Genomic DNA, 17269 nt, shown 5'->3' on the forward strand with positions numbered 1-17269 from the left:
ATTTGCTGTGAGTTAGACTGCTGTGAGCTATCGCCTAGCACTCATGCGCAATCCTTGCACACAGCTGACATCGGACGTGCAAAGGCGATCTCTGGCTAGGACAGGCGACATTCCTGAATCGGAGAACTAAGTGGACACAATGCTGCTGACTAAATCGCACTTACACACTTCTCCCCAGAGACGTCCACACTTCTTTTTATCCCGAAGCAATGGACGTTATGAGATTCTAAGAAACTGGGTCTTTGTAACCCAAGTAAAAATAGCCACTGTGAAATACTGTAGGTCACCACTGTGTCACCAATTAGGGTTCGTTTTGTTACATTCTTTGGCTTCAGAGAATTTTAAATTATGCTTAAACTAGAATCATTCTGAAGTACTGAATGCAAATATTCTGACTGTTAAAGCCAAAAGACCACATAACAGTGGGAAGAACTTCAGGTGAAAAACAGTTACTACAAGAACTGACAGACCTCTGGGTAAGTCAAAACAGCTACTTATAAACATGGGCAGACATTAACGTTGAACTAAAAAATATCATTTTAGTTCCTGTTTTAAAATTGTCCAATTTGGGGACAAAATGGGATGGTTTTAATATTATTCAGAAAGAGTATACGTATCAAGCCAACACATGACAGAAGTTCTTAAACATGAATTCAAACCACAAAGTACCCAGCTTCTACCTGGACGAATCACAGTGATTGCCCTTTCAATACTGGTGATGAGATTTTTCAGAACCATCAGGAAAATGGCTTTCATAAATACCTTACGAGGACAGGTGTTTCATGAATTATTAATAATTAAATAAAATATTAGGGGCGTATACAGTTTCAGAAAGGCTACTAAAACAACTTTTTATTTTTACAAAAAACTTACAAGTTTTAAGACTTATTTTTACAATCTGGAACAAACAGCAGATCTTTGTCCAAGGGTTAAGCAAATGTAACTAGGTATGCTACTATTTTTACCTGTAGATTAAATATGCAAACATAAGTAACTTTGGCCTAATTCCTCTTAAGGTCTCCTACAGAAAATATTGACAGAAACAATAAAATGATGGCTTTAACATTTTTTTTTGTATTTAAACTAACTAAATAAAATTCCATTCAATACATTTCAATCAAGTTATAGTCTAACTACTCCCCAGTCAATGCCACTCCATGCTAACAACTACCTTTACCCTTAATTTATGATTCTCTCGACTCATTCTTAAGAAGTTAATGTATGTTGTTAGCTCTAAAGTTGCATAGGATTCAATTTCCATTTATGCTATTATCTATATAGCATCACAATGACTTTGAGCAAATCTTTGTATCAAAACAGTTATCAAAATATTCTGGTCCTATTTCAGATATTTTCAAAACATATATTATATAAACGATATTAAAGATTAGTTTCAAAAGAAAAATGAATAAAATGACAGGAGTGAATATTTTCTAAAAATGAGGTTCTATAAGCTAAGAATGCATCAAAAAAACACATTTTTAGCCACTTTCATGAAAAAAATAATTTTTACATTCATGAAACAAAAGTATATACATTTTTTCCCTGAATAGTAACCACAACTAGATACTATGTATTTTCCAACAATCAAGTCATTTTTTGCCATCTTTTTGTTAGTTCTAACTTGATTATCAAATAATTTTTATTTTTACACTATTACAGAAGTGCATTTCTCTAGGTTTCCAAAACCACCTTATTCAACCTTCCCCATCTGTCACCATCTGCTTCTTTTTAGCATGTACTTTTTGTGTGATCACATAAGCATGTGAAAAATAACTAACATTCAGATGATTATCTGCTGGTACATTTGAGGACTGGGCATAATAAAAGTGAACTGCCAAAACGTACTTAACACTTTTAATTTTGTTGGGTCTTGCATGTAAGCTACATTTGATTTTCAAACTGTTTTACAGTTGGAAAGTTGATCAGGTACTGCTAACTCAAGAGCAAAGCTGAGACTAAATAATTAGCACTGCATAAAATGGTTTGGATTCAATGAGAGCCAAATCAAATAATAAAATTTAACAGTAAGATTTTATATATAATTTCTAATTTATAATGTTTAACTGTGAAATACAATAGGGATTACAAAAACAAAATCCCCCCGAAATACCTTACGGTTCATAATGTATGGCAGGTCAAGTTTATCTCCTCTAATATCAGTAAAAACAAAAAGCGTTTAAAACTATATCCACTAATGTGTTTTTGAAGCTGTCACACGCTAAGCGTGTAGTTTATATGTCCGGTAGGACTGTATCTCTGCAACCTCTTTAAAAAATACGTGTTTGTTTTTTTTTCTTTAACACTAAAGAGCTATAATTCTTCATCAAAGGAGATAAGAGAACAAAAATTTTAAAAATATTAATTTTCAACAAATGGCATTTTTATACTATAACACTTAATTTTTCTGGTGGTCTTTGCCACAAGAAATAAACTTACTCATTTAAAACTTATGTTTATTTAGAAATCTGATTTATAGGACAGTTAAATCGGTTTTGAACTGATTTCTAATAGTCTTTTTGAAGCACCTTTTAAATACCCTTCACCTATCTTTAAATAGCAAAGCATTTCTATGTGATTAGAAGAACGGAACGGGCAGAGGTTGGCCGCTGCTCGGTGAGGCAGAGGCTGCACTGAGATCTCTCCGTCACACGTAAGCACGCCTCTCCCGCAGGACAGGAGAGGGGCCATGCCGACAGAGCCGCTCGGCAGGGAAGCAGCGCTCAGGGACGTGGTCCAGGTCTGATAAACAGCTGCTGCTGATAGACAGTCAAGAAAAGTCTGGCGTTTAACAAAGGTATGGACTAGAAATTTCAGTTCGAAAGGAGTGAGAGACGCCATCTGAAGTAAGGGGAGGGGGCTCCTGCCAGCCCTGCCCTGACTCAGACCCTGTACTCCGGCAGTCCAAAACTGGCTTTCCTTTCCCCGCGAGGTCTAAACGCACCTCGCCATCCTCTCCACGTGTCCAGCCTCGACCCCGGCGGCCTCCCCTTTACTGCCCCTGGACCCGCAGCAGGCCCACACACCTCTCCTTCCCCCTCACACGCAGTAAAGTGCTTAGTGTTTGCACAGTAGTAATTATTCTCTGTATCTTGTCACCTCGGTAAACAGCAGAATACTTGAGGACAAAAACCATTCCTTACTATCTTTGTATTCCCAGCACCTAACAAATGCATGACACCTAATACTCAATAAATGTTTCCTTAATGAATGAATGAATGTTCTTTAGTGAAGTGGTCCATATCAGCGATCAGAAAAAAGACTTCAGTTCTTGTTTTTAAAACTGAGTAAACACATCCAAAGTTACTCTGATTTAACAAACATGCGGTGTTTCACATAAATACTTAAACTATAAGAATTAAAATTTCATGAGTACTTGTTTCAAGACTTGTCATCCTCAGGCAGTCACTATAATGACCAGTCTTCCCTGTAAAAATGAAGTGTCGAGACTTAAATTATGAATCAGCATGTGTCAGCCATGGGTATGCAAACTGCTTTTAAAGACTAGACTTCTGCAATATTTAAAAAATATGTACATACAGAAATGTTTTCTTACTTGTCTTTAAAAAGAGACTGATAATTCCTTATGAATTGTAAACTTTCCATTTATAAACAATTGGGCCCCCCTTGAATTAAATTCTTGGTTTTGTTCTCCAGTTGATGGCATTTGCATATAGAACAATATCTTTGTTTCTGAGAAGATCATCTGCTTCTAAAATGAGATGTATTTATCTTCTTCGGAAATAATTTCCCCTAATTGTGACACAACTAATTTTGTTATTCTAAATATGGGATAACATCATCTATGGCAAACGTATGGCAGGGGTAATTAAACTCCGGAGAAACAAAGAATGTGTTTTTCATAACATTCACAAAAACAATCCTATTCTAAAAATTATGATCTTGTATTTGAATAAACAAGGAACTGTTTCTAAAATTTTACCTAATTCAGCCACAAAAATAGACAATTTTAAAGTCCAGGTTTTGTAGCAGAGAAAATTACATTTTTGGCAGTCCTCAAGAGGATAATTGGAAATTTACTGTATTTCAAATTATTAGCACTTATTTACAATAACTACACATTCTAAAAATGTAAATGTAATCCCCAATTGACAAGGCCTATTATAATGGCCTGGTCTGAGTTACTACGTGTATAAGGATTGCGGGATCGTTCTGAATGTGATCCTAATTTCTTTTGATTACCTTTTCCTGTTGAGCATATACAAATAATTTATTTTAAAAGTGACAATTATTTGCACCTATAAGTGGCCTTGAAATTGTGAATTTTTTCTTTTTTGGGCTATGATGTATTCAGTTAAAAAAGTACAAAAGTGGGCTTTAAAAATGAACTTAGAATCGTGATTCTCTCTCCACCGCTGCCCTGCTGTGTATAGATTACATAAAAGATTCTGATCCTCAGCTCCCTCACCTTTAAAAAATATCAGGTTTGCTATCACAAAAGCTTATTGTAAACATGCAACATGCTACCACGGCATATGGCACACACGAGATGTTCCACAAACAGTGATCTTCACCCATCAAAGATGGATGCCTCCCTCTTCGGCTCCAGCCACACTGACCTCCTTGGAGTCTGAAGGAAGAGCTGAGCCTGTTCCTGCCTCGAGGTTTTAACAGCAGCTGCTCTCCTGTTTGGAAGGTTCCTTCCCTCTTTTATGCAACAGCGGCCTCCTCCTTAGCATTCGGGCCTCTGGTCAAATATCACTTCCTCTGAACATCTATCTGCAGAGGACGACGCACGCCACGGGCAGCGGGGGGCTGCGACATGGCCCGGGGCCTGCGTGGGCTTGGGACTGCTGCCCCAGTGGGCACAGGCGGGCGATGCTGCGCGATCCCAGGAACAGCAGCACGGGAGCCAAACACCGGAAGCGACCCTAACGTCCGTCAGCTGTCAAGCGGACACACGCATGTGGTATATCCACGCAATGGAATGTGGTTTGGCCACAAAAAAGGAAGGAAAGGCTGATATACGCCACGATGCGAATGAACCTTATACATCCTAGACTAAGTAAGAGAAGCCAGACACGGCGGCCGCATATTGTATGATGCCATTTTATATGAAAGGCCCAGAACAGGCACAACGGTTGGGACAGAAAGTACCTTAGTAATTGCCCAAGGGGAGGCAATGGGAACAGGGAGGCAATGAGAATGGGGGTCCTTTGCTGGGAGGGAGAATATTCTGCAACTACACAATTTTGAGAATATGCTAAAAACCACCACTGCGTACTTTGAAAGGCTGGATTTTATGACATATGACTTGTACCCCCTGAAATTATTTAAAATATACCATAAACATTTCGAGAATGCATAAAACACGTCTTGATGGTACCGGGTTGTGGGGGCAGCTCCTCATCTGCACCCTAGGACAGTTGCTTTTAGGGCCCGGAGGCCACGCATCAGGAGGACGCCCGGCCAGAGAGGTGGGGGCGGCCAGGCAGCGCCAGCGCCAGATGCGGTAACCCGTCCCCACCACAGGGTCACGCCCTGCTGCAGGGTCTTTCCGGCTGTGGACCCGTATGCTGTGGAGCAGAGGCCACTCCTGCTGCCCATCTGTACTCCTAAGAACCCACGGTCACATAAAATGGCAGTTTTTCACCGCTAGGTTGTGGAATGGTTTTTCATACAGCGGTAGTGACTGGAACACTTTCTACAACAGCTGCCACACCATATCCTTCCCCTACCCCAGCTTCTCTCTCTTCCTGGCACTTACTACATAACGTTGTGTCATTTATTTATTTTTATTCTGTCTCCCTCCACCAGGGCTAAGTTCCCTGAAAGCAGTGTCCTTTGTATCTTGTTTCTGGAACCACATCGCCCAGAAAAACACCCAACACAGGAGACAAAGAATCTATATTCGTTGAGTAAACAAATTAAATGAGTTACTGTGGAACCCTCAGTGTGGGGTGGTCACTGCTTAGAGTCTGCTTTGGTATGAATTAAAAAATGTAGCTACTATCATTGCATTAACTTTCCCAATGAAATACTTCCTAAAATTAAGTATGAAAATCCACAACACTACAAAAGCAGCTTATCATTATTTCTTTGTGTCTAAGGAAAATCCAAACGGTTTCTAAAACGGTAAGCATTCCTGATGAAGTCATTCAATTATTCTATTTGAATAAATGAATCAACACAGGCATAATCAAGAAACAAAACGTATTTGGTCAAGAAACAGAAATTGACTATGTTGCAGTTAGCACCTTTGTGCTCATAAAGTTTATAAAATTTAATTTCTACATATTTTTGCCCTATAATACCGCATTAAATAAGTGGAAGCAAAAGAGATGTGATTCATGTTGAAATCCAGGTAAAAGTAGTAGATGCTGTGATTATTTTTTTCAACAGTTAAATAGAATCATTTGTAAAACACGACGTCAACGTTATCTGCCCCTGCGGACGGAACCAGGCCCACCTCTGGCGCCAGGTACTCTGGTGTGCCACAGAACGTCTTCATGGTGGCTGCGTCTGTGATCCCTTCTTTGCAAAGTCCAAAATCCGTAATTTTTATGTGGCCATCTTTATCCAGCATCAAATTCTCCAACTGCATAGTAAGAAAAATGACATAATTTGTTCTCTATTCTTCAAATATAGGAAAATACTGTTTTGAAAAATTATTGAATGCTGAGTAAGATATTTGGAAAGAGGACGTAGTTGTAGTAACTATACTTAAAAACCCTGTAGCTTCCTAACTCATGTGTAAAAGGAAACATGTTTTTATCAACTACTTCATGATTATAATATTACTGACTTTAAACCAATGGAAGTGAGAGCCTTTACTGTGTAAGTTCTGAAAACTAAAGCTGAATTAACTTTTCAAGGCAAATATCAATCTTTTTTTTTTTTTTAATAAATTGTGATCTAAATAATCCCAAAGAGATGAGCATCTTCTTCTGGATATATACAGACGGTTTTCAAAAAGTTCTCCTGGGAATCTATTGCTATTATAAAATATTCACTTAGAGAAATGTTTTTTGGTGGTTGTTGTAAATGAAACCTAAATCTTATTTTTGTAAGGTAAGGCAATATCCTCTTTTGCAGTTCTTTGTAATAAAGAAACACCAACCCTTTTAAACATAAAAAGAAAAAGAATATCAAAGTCAAACATTCAACAGTTTATGAAAATATGTAGCACAATTATTATACAGTTGGACTCTTTGAAGCCATTAATTAAAAAGCACCAAAGAGAATCTTAAACATTTAACCAAGTAGAAAGATGATCTGCCGGAAGTAAAAACTATGAAATGCAGGAGGGGCAGTAGCTCATGCAAAGCCAGTGAAATTAAAATATCAACAATAACGGATTATTTTTATCCTATTTTGAAACCAAAGTACGCTTATCATCACACAAAGATACAGACGAGTTCTGAGTTGTGATCCTACAGCCTTATATGGACAGGGCCCCAAACCCTGCCCACTCAGGTAGCTACACCCTGAAGGTACACACAAGGAACACACACAAGAAACACATGTGGAAACACATATGTTAGCAGGATAAATAACTAACTTATTTAAGAAGTACTGATTCTACCCCTTATGTGATGACATACGGAAGTGCTCATCTGAACTCTGAAGTCAACACCACATTCAAAACAGAACTCTATATGAAAATATAAGTAGCTACCAATCACATAAAATAAAATATGACGACACCACACTCTGTCATGTTACCCAAAGTCTCATAAACCAAAAACTATATACAGTTAAGCACGTTGCGCTCACTGGAAGATCAGATAGACAGAAGTCCGTGGCCAAAGTCCTTAAATGTGCCACCGGCTGATCTAAATGTTCAATACCTGTTTCACTGATTGCATATACTTCGGAGAAGCGAGTCTCTTTTTGACAAGCCTTCAGAAAGCTGAATGAACCCTACACGTATCATTGGACCTTTTAAAAATAACGGGTCTTTTATTTTGTCTAAATTTAGATACCCTGCATCTTCCATATGCTTCTCTACTAACTGGAACCCAAAAACCCAGCCCCATTTGCACCAATGGCAGTAAGTCCTGACCACCGAAACCGGGCAGAAGGATCGAGAACAAGACTGTCTGCCCCTCCCCCTTCCCACGATCTCCTTCTCTCCGCGCTGGCTTGTCTGTCTCTTCTTCGTGCGTCTGGGTTTCTCTCCTTTTTCCTTCTGTTTCAAACACCACCTTCTACCTTGTTTCCTCTCCTAATGCGCCATGAGAAAGAGAAGTATTTACAGGAGGGTCTGTTGTTTTGTTGAATAAAAATGTATATGCCCTGTTTCTAATTTTTAAAAAATATACTTACCAAAAAAAAAAAAAAACCTAAATTGGGTTCATCAAATGCTGTCTGATCTTTCTAAAAATATTTACTAAATCTCTTATCAGTGCAATGGATAGTCCTTATAAGATCCTCCCTAACGCTGTCGTACAAAACGTGAGCGTCCGTCTCCGCCATCGCACCCCGCTTCCATCCCACTCCGGCGTCTGTTACGTGCCTCACACGCATGGGAGGTTCTCGTGGAAATATGGTATCACGTACTGCTTCTCCACTCTTTGACAAGGCTGTTTCGAAGTGAATGGATACAGAAAGATCAAAATGTGTGAACACTGTTTTTTAATATCAAGCAATGTGCATGCGTGTGTGTGTGTGCGTGTGCGTGTGTGTGTGTGTGCCCACAACTAATTCTCTCCCCTTAATTCTCATCTCTGAGCCTCACGCCAGGAGCTGAGGGATGAGGACTGGAATGAGATGCAGGGATAGAGTTGGGGTAAGAAACAGGCTGAAGGTGAGGGACAGTCTGTTTGCCCAGAACTCAGGGGTTTCCTGGGAGGCGGGACTTCAAAGTTCTGTAACTGGGGAAGTCCTCGGCAAACCAGGACAGCTGGTCGTCATCCCTGCTTGATAAATCAGCTTTAACAGATTACAATGATGTAGTAAGAAATAAGGTTAGCCTAAGGGACGACTGTGGGACATGGGGCGAGGGTCGTGATGGTGGGCACGAGGGACAGTAGAGAGCAAACCAGTAAGAGTATAGGGTCAAGTTAAAGAACTTCCACATAAATTCAAGCTATTGATTTCTATGTGCCTCAACTTCATCTATACAGGTAAATATAATAGTAACAATCCAATGTGACTGTTTTGAGAATTAAATGAGATACTGATACAGAATTTAAGCATCCAATAAATGTATTGATCATCATTAAACAGAGAGTTTGATGGCTGATTTGTAAGTTATCGAAATAGTGTGTGACCTTCTAGATAACACTGTCTTCTAAAGGAAAGGACAAAGTTCAGGAATGGAACTCTATAAAATACTTTTGCCAGCTCGGTGACTTCATTAAAAACACTTTTCAATATGCAATAATTTCTTTTGAATAAAACATTAACAAATTTCCTAATTTTAAACCCGTTTATTTTACAACAGTGTCCACCTTCTCCCATCATCTTCCTATCTCACCATCCTGAAATATGAGCACAAATGGCAAAAATAACTTGCCCCTCAACAACAACAACAGAAATGTATCACCTTAAAAACACCCCCAAATCCAATGTGTACAAAGATAAGTCGGGGGGTAATTAAACATCCAGTTAAAAAATAAATAAAGTTCTACATAGATTCATGACAAAGTTTCCATAAAATATAAGAACCATCAGGCCTGTCATTCACAAATATGAAGGATGCTCAGAATCACCTGGAGTCTTTTCCAAGCAGATCAAAGGCCTGGACAGAGCAAACCCTGCACCCCTGTTCCTCGGTGCACTTAACACTCACATAAAGAGAATTTGGTGGAACGTTTTTAGGAGCGCGTCCACTATGGTAAGGAAGGAATAAAGATATTTACAAATGACCTAAATCTCCCAGCTTTCCTTCTTCCTTTTCTTAGGCATAAAATGCAAAATGTACACCGTCACTGAGTGGTCGGGTACTCTCCATGTATAAGACTTACAGTGCATCTTTTATTTATTTAGTTATTTATTTATTTTATCTCCAATGAGTCTCAGTTTCCAAGACTGAGAGCAGGGCACCTGGCTTATGCTCACTGAAGGATCCACCCGCAAAGGCGACGATGGAGTTAAGTAAGACGTCTGACAGAAAAGATCATATACTCAAAATCTGGGTAATGCTGACTCTTTGTATCAGAGTGTTGTCGTCTGTTTACACTTTAAAAAGAGAAAAAATATTAGACATATACCTCACGGAGTATCCATAAAAAAGATATTTTTCACCTAGTTGATGTGAACAGGCATTATTTGACAGAGGGTCTTGATCCATTCAGTGTACGTATGAAAAAAATGACAGATTTTGAAGTCTTTTTCCCTCTGTGCTTTGTGGACAAGAAGTTATAGTGAGAAAATACTACACTCTCCCTGCTCTGGCTGGTACCTGGAATAACCTAAACTCTAACACTCCTGGCTGTGTTTAGCACAGTGCTTCCTCGCACCGTAGGACCTGCGACGTGCAGGGAGTTCCAGGCCAGCGGGCGGCCGCTCCAGGCCGGGACTGACTGGCCCGGAGGCCCCTGTGTCCGCCGCGTGGCCTGTGGCGGAAGGAGGACAAGGCCTGAGCCGCGCCTGCGGCCCACGCATGGCACACGGGCTGGGACGCTGTGTTCTAACACACGCCGAGCGAGCTACGAGAAAGTTTAAATGTTTTTTAAAAGCTTTTTAAGCTTTCTAGTACAATATTCTAATACAGGTATATATATTCTATTATATATCTCTTATTAAAATGGCTGACATTGCTATTAAACAAAGGAAGGAAAACAGCAGTTCCCAAGGTCTCTGAAAACCAACAGAAACAAACAACCACCCCCACCCCCACGCTTCTACTGCATCAGCTGCACCTCACTCGGAGCTCACGACCCAGACCCGCAGGCTGGGGACCCGCGGGGATCTGTCCTCCGCACACTGCACGCGGGTTTAGGTGTCTGGGCATCAAAGTGCCAAACGCCAGACAAGCGGACCTGTGGGGACTGAATGACCATGAACTTATAAAAGGATGCTGAAAACACTTCTTCACTTTTGCGCTTGTGAGAACGAAAGGGTTCATAACGCGCAATGGCGAAAACCCCGCCTGGCTTGCTAAGCTGTTGAAGAATTTACTACAAATTAATAACAAAGCCCAATAGTACAATTTAATGTTTGAGATGGAAGGGGTTCGTATCAGCAGTGGCTTAAAACTTCTAAGAAAGCGGGATCCAGGGCGGCAGTCTGGTTAGGGGGATGACTTGGGGGGCGCGCCTGAAGATTCAGGAAGTGAAGGGAGCATGCTGCTTTTATTTAGACTGTGAGTTTGTCTGGGGTGAACACCGGGGAGCGGACGAAGGCTGGAAGGGTCTGGTCAAGACTCTGAAGCCATCCCTGTGCCATCATAAGTGTATTTGGCGGTCTCTCATGCTCCATAATGTAAATGGTTAAGTTAGCCTTTACACTCTTTGGTAGAAAATAAGATTAGATTTTCCACAAACAGAACACAGGAGCAATTTATGTAATATTTTCTGCCCCCACCTACCCTATCCCAAACCCTTGGAGAAATTAATGCTTAATGAATTCCAGTATTATTATATACATCTTTGCAAATGTCCCTATTCAACCCATTCTGTAGTTTGGTGGCCATGATCATTGAAAGAAAAGGTTACACTTGCAAAATAAGAACTAAGCAGGAAAAAAAAGTATTTAACACTTTTGCGCTAGTTATGAATTCTTAGAAGAGACTTCTTCAAATTTTTATGCTATGATGGAGCAACACGTTTTTCCTAAGCAATCACAAGGAATTTGGGTCCTTACTGAAACAAAATTTCTTATCATGACACCTATTGATAAATTAAGAAAACGTACTTTTTCAGGTGTAAGAAAGGTTGCGATAATTTATCTGTTATTATAAATATCAGTTATTAGGAACTACAAACTAATAAAATATCTTAAATTAACCTGCACAGGAAATATGGCTTTGCCTCCAAGAATAAACAGAGGCAAACAGGTACTGATTCAACTTGAGAGGAGCAGCTACCAAAGGCATCTCAAATTGATTTGCATTTGAATAAGCACAAGGTAAGGCTACAACGGAGAGAAATCAGAGACTGAGCAATCAAAGTGAATACCTAAACCAGTTTTTGATGATACTTTTTTTAATACATCTGGTACAAATATATTTTAAACACTCTCTTATCTTCAGTCGCTCTATTCGAATTTTAGGCTTACAAAGCTCTCTAGGAGTTCTCAATGAGCCCCCCCACTCACCTCCGCCCAGATGCAAGTCTAGGAAGGCAGAATGATGTAATAAGGAGAACGTGAGACTTGGAGCTAGGGGTCATGGCCTTCGATAATCTTGGCTATGCCCCGATTTAGTCCGTTACTTTGAGTATGTCACTCATTAGGCTTCTGGCTGCCCAGACCTCATCTATAAACTGGACCTGCTCTGAATTTCTGTAATACCACCTCCGGGATCTTACTCTCTTGTGCATAATCTTGTGCGCTACTGATACAAACAACATTTGTAGAAATTTTGAATGTTTGGTTTACACCTTTAAGTTAGGTCTATATTTACAAAAAAACAAAACAAACAAACAAAAAACCCTTAAGAGAGCAGAGACCACTTAATGGTCTAGTAGTTAGTGGTCCCTGCAGATGGAGACACATGACTGATATTCACATGTAAAGTAGGTACTTTACATTACAGTTTAATAAACTTAGTCTAATTCCATCACCTCCAGGAACAGGGTAATAAAACTCATACTAAGAACTTCAGTGACTTAATATGCCCATTCTTATATAATGGTAACTAATGACCAAGACCATCTCAATTGTATCATTTTTTTCACCAATGTTGGCAATCAAATGAGCATTCTTTTCTTTGATTCTTTAGGCTGATAATTCTACCTTCCAGCTTTAAACACTGTGTACATGTTACCAAGTACTTCAAAATTATTCTCATTAAATCTAGAAGTTCCTCTCTTTCTCCCTACCAACGGGATTCATAAAATATAAAGTAGGAGTGAGGGGAAGTTGATTCAGGCAGAGGAGAGCTAACTATTTCTAAGCAAATCTGAAAATGCCACATAACTTATGCTGTAAGTTCTGACACGCCATATAACTCATTTCTTTCTGAAAAATCTAGATTCAGGATTATTTGGCCATTCGGACAGATACAGGGATGCTGCACTCTGCCACATTCCTGGATATGAGAAGCTTCAGGCCGAATATAATCATACTGTTGATTTGGGCTCATCTCTGGTCCACTGTGGCACTTAGCTGCTCATCCCTGACATAGGTGTTTTAGTGGCATAGTTCATTTTTTAAACTTTAATAAATAATATTATGCAAACATACATACTACATTTCATTGTCATTGTGAAAAATAACTAACTGTGCAATACAGTTACCCCTTAGGGTCATTCATAACATAAAAGCACAAGATAGGAACATCCTGAAATAACCTAGACAACTGCATAAATATTTAGATAACTTAAGAATCACGGGTGTTTAAAAATGAGTGAGCTGTGAGTGAGGGACTAATTGAGATGTCTTTTTTATGTTGTAATATGGAGACAGATCTCATTTCATACAAAGAATTTCATACGACTCATGTAACTCCTATTTCAACAAATAAAATTATATTTTAAATCAACTAGTACTTGATAAAGCAATTCTGTGTCAAGTTTTAATAATAATCTAAGATTATTATATGATTTATTTTTTTGAAAAAGATTGTCGCATTTAGAATATGTTGAAAATGTGTCAGAGTATAAATTTCCTTAATATGGCCAGTCTAATTCAAAACAGCGTCATGAGAATCACTACATTTATGAGCTACTCCAGGGGTCAGCAATGTACAGCCCATGGGAGAGATCCAGCCTCCTGGCTGTTTCAGTAAATAAAGTTTTATTGGAACACAGCCACGCGCACTCGCTCATGCATATGGAGGCAGAGTTGAGGAGCTGTGAGAGAGACTGGGCCCCAGAGCCTGAGGTATTTACTCTCTGGCCTTTACAGAACACTTGCCGGGCCCTCGGCTGCTCTGCGGGTGTCATCAGAAAGGAAGCTTGAGAAGTCGAGTCACTCTTAACAACAAGACAGATACGGTACTTTTGAAAATGGAAACTGAAAAAATTAATAAAAGGCATCAGGCATTTAAACCCATCAAAAAGTTATTACTAAAATCAAAAAAAGTATTTTCCTCTCGATAAAGTATTATTTATTATAAAAGTTTCTTCATAATACATCATAGGATATTAGACTATGATAATGAAACTTTAAAATGTCACTTGCAAAGTTACTGGACTTTTAATCAGATGTTTAACATTACTCAAAAAACTTAAAGAGAAATGAAATGTTATTGGTAGATCACATCTAATCAGAGCAGTCGAGCAAAAATTCTTTTGCACATCAAAAACTCGGACAGAAAGGAACTACATACATATCAGTGAACGAAATTTCCCCTCAAATGCGGGAAACCACATTCTTAAACAGAGTGTTTTTTTTCCCCAAGTAAATCTGCTTTTCTCCAAACTGTGTAGCTTTGTAATTACTTTGTTTGTCCCTATAGTCTCTGTAAAAACAAATTTTGATTACTTTTTTTTTTACCTTGAGATCACGGTACACAATCTTCCCGGAATGCAGATAGTCCAAGGCAGAGACAATCTCTGCTCCATAGAAGCGCGTGCGGTCCTCGGAGAACACCCGCTCTCGCGACAAATGGAAAAACAGCTGCGGGGTAAACAGCAGGGACAGGGTTGTAATAATTACTGATTTAGTGGGGGAAATTAACACAAACATAAAACACCTCTCATCACCATATTGTGATGATAGATAGCGTACTCTCAGTGGACGCCGAGCGCTCTTAGACAGCAGCTGGCTTCTCTTTCCCAGGTTTCCAAGGGGAGACTGCGAGCTGTTAAATCAGCGTTTTAATCAATGTACCCATCTTGTTTAAGGCATTCTGTGTGCTACCCATTTAACCTTCAGTTACCGGAGGAAAAAAGTATGCAGCCTCAGATTGTACTTCCCCCACACTGCACTGTGGCTCGCTCCTTCAAGGACTGGGCATTGAGACGTTATTAAAACAAATGAACACGAGCACAGATATAACATTTCTACTTAATTATTTGATTTACAGTTATTTCAAAGAAAGGACCGCTGATTTGCTGGAGCTGATTTATATGAACTTTTTAAATCTACATCTGTTGATTCAACCTATCTCTGGAAATGTTTTCAAAGTTTGAAACCTTAAGAATTTAAATTTTCATGTTAGTAATGCCCCAAATGAGGCACTTCCATTATTGCCCTATGATTCCCAATGTATATTCTATTTTTAATAATAAACTACAACACCAATCTCTTCTCACATAATTACTTAAACTACAAGCCCAGCCATTTCCTAGTTAATCACCACTCAATAATCAACAAACATGTATTGGGTGTTCACTGTGGCCAACCACCCAGCTGCCCTTTTAGGCCAGCTCTTTACGAGAAACTGCCTATCTCGTCTCAATTTGACAACGTGTATGAGGAAGGAGCAGGTTTCAGGTACTATGAACTGACTCTTGATCTGCTATACTATTTCACTGTACTAGGAAACACCCAGGAACAATGAAAGATTGTGGACAGTGCTAAGTGACTGCCAAATATCATGTTAGATACTCAGTACATTTCTGCGATTAAAGAAATTAACCAATGAGTCAGTGTATCCTCAGGCTGAAAGACTGGAAATTAACTGTACCTCCACGTGGATTATGGACTTTCAGTGCAGCTACAAATTTCTAACAACGACGGTCAACAAGATTTGATCCTCACACACCGAATCATAACTTTGGCAAAGTAAAGGAGGCTCCACACAGAGCCCTTCTTCCCTGTTCCCGCCTTCATCTACACTTAAGTGTCTATCAGTGTTTTAACATAAACTTGATGCATAACTCATCATCATGGTAAAGAGAGGTGATATCATGCAACTTTTGCCAAAACAGACTGGCTCAACATTAGTCATAGCAAAACTAAAATATTAGGCAGACAGACTCTAAACTTCAACGCTTTCTATTCTATTGTCATAGTTTATCAAATCTAAGATGCTATTGACTGAGACTCTATCATCATCTTACGTTAACACAAAGAAAAAACTGTTGCCAATTAAAACTGATAAACTATCAAACATAAAATCATTCTAACTGCAGAAACGTTACATGTGTCTGACAAATGATCAAATAAAGTATGATAAAAAATCAAGCCAATGTATACAATTACTCAGGAAAAATTTTCAAAATTCATTTATTTTATAAAGGCAGACACGGACACACAGACACACACATTTAACGCACTGCCATTCAAACGGAGAGGGGAAGTAGAAAGCAGCACAGAGTATCAGTCAAACCATTCTGAATAATTTCTGGGTCAAAATAATTTCTGCCATGCTTTATACAAAATACCACTGACTTTAATGAAGGGACCCTTGTAAACCTCTACATGGATTATTTATGGTAGTTTTCTGATGGAATAAAGACAGTGGTTAAATTTATAAATTGTCTTAAAATAATGCAAAGCCCATTACCCACTCATCTACTGTACAAAAGACATGAATGTTTCCTAAATCGATATAATATATGCAGGATTCTAGCTCTTTATTTAGACCATATATCTCCAATTTGTCTTCCAGCCAATTTCTATAAAAATATCAGCTAAAAAATTATACTTAAGGAAAATTCTATTTATTTCTCAGTCTGCTGTCCCTCTGATGTCTACCCTTGCTAATTTATGGAACTTATTCTTGTTACAATAACCAAGAACTTCTTAATTTCCAAATCCAATAATCTATTTACAGTCTACCCTCCGTCTTTCTGGTCTGGGGCCAAGCACCGCGCCTACTGCTGTCTCCTTGCTGAAACATGATTTTGGCTTTCGTAATACAATCCTCCCCTGATTTTCTACCTAATTCTCTGGATATTCCTTGGCTTTGAACCAACTTTCCATTTAGTAAGCATCAATTATTTTAAAGTCACTGTGTTGGGTACCAGGACGAGAAAAAGAGAGCAAACTGATGACATAATCCCGGACCTCAAGATATTCAACCCAATGAAGGAGATAATGCATAGATTAAAAAAGAAGGCTGTGATAAGTTTTGTTATTCTGATATTAAAAATGCTTTGGAGGCAAAGAGTGATTAATTTTTACTGGGATAATCTGAGAGATCTCCCAAGTAAGGTAATATCTCACTTAGGTTTTGAAGGATGGATTTTTTACAAATGGAGGATATAAGAGAAGCCTATAAAAGACTGCCATGGAAGTTTTATCCATC

General features: G+C 38.8%; 1 protein-coding gene across 3 annotated transcripts in view; it reads right to left on the reverse strand.

Moving 5' to 3' along the window:
* AKT3 (AKT serine/threonine kinase 3) overlaps positions 1-17269 on the reverse strand; it is a 257309-nt gene that overhangs the window by 29318 nt on the left and 210722 nt on the right. For all 3 annotated transcript variants that reach the window (XM_016151251.2, XM_036235351.1, XM_016151250.2), the window contains 2 exons: positions 14569-14691; positions 6431-6559 (listed from right to left, as the gene is read on the reverse strand). In XM_016151251.2, the coding sequence (XP_016006737.1) occupies positions 6431-6559; positions 14569-14691 (252 nt within the window). The remainder of the gene's footprint in view (positions 1-6430; positions 6560-14568; positions 14692-17269) is intronic.

The sequence above is a fragment of the Rousettus aegyptiacus genome, unplaced genomic scaffold, assembly GCF_014176215.1.
Source record: "Rousettus aegyptiacus isolate mRouAeg1 unplaced genomic scaffold, mRouAeg1.p scaffold_m13_p_18, whole genome shotgun sequence".
NCBI lineage: Eukaryota > Metazoa > Chordata > Mammalia > Chiroptera > Pteropodidae > Rousettus > Rousettus aegyptiacus.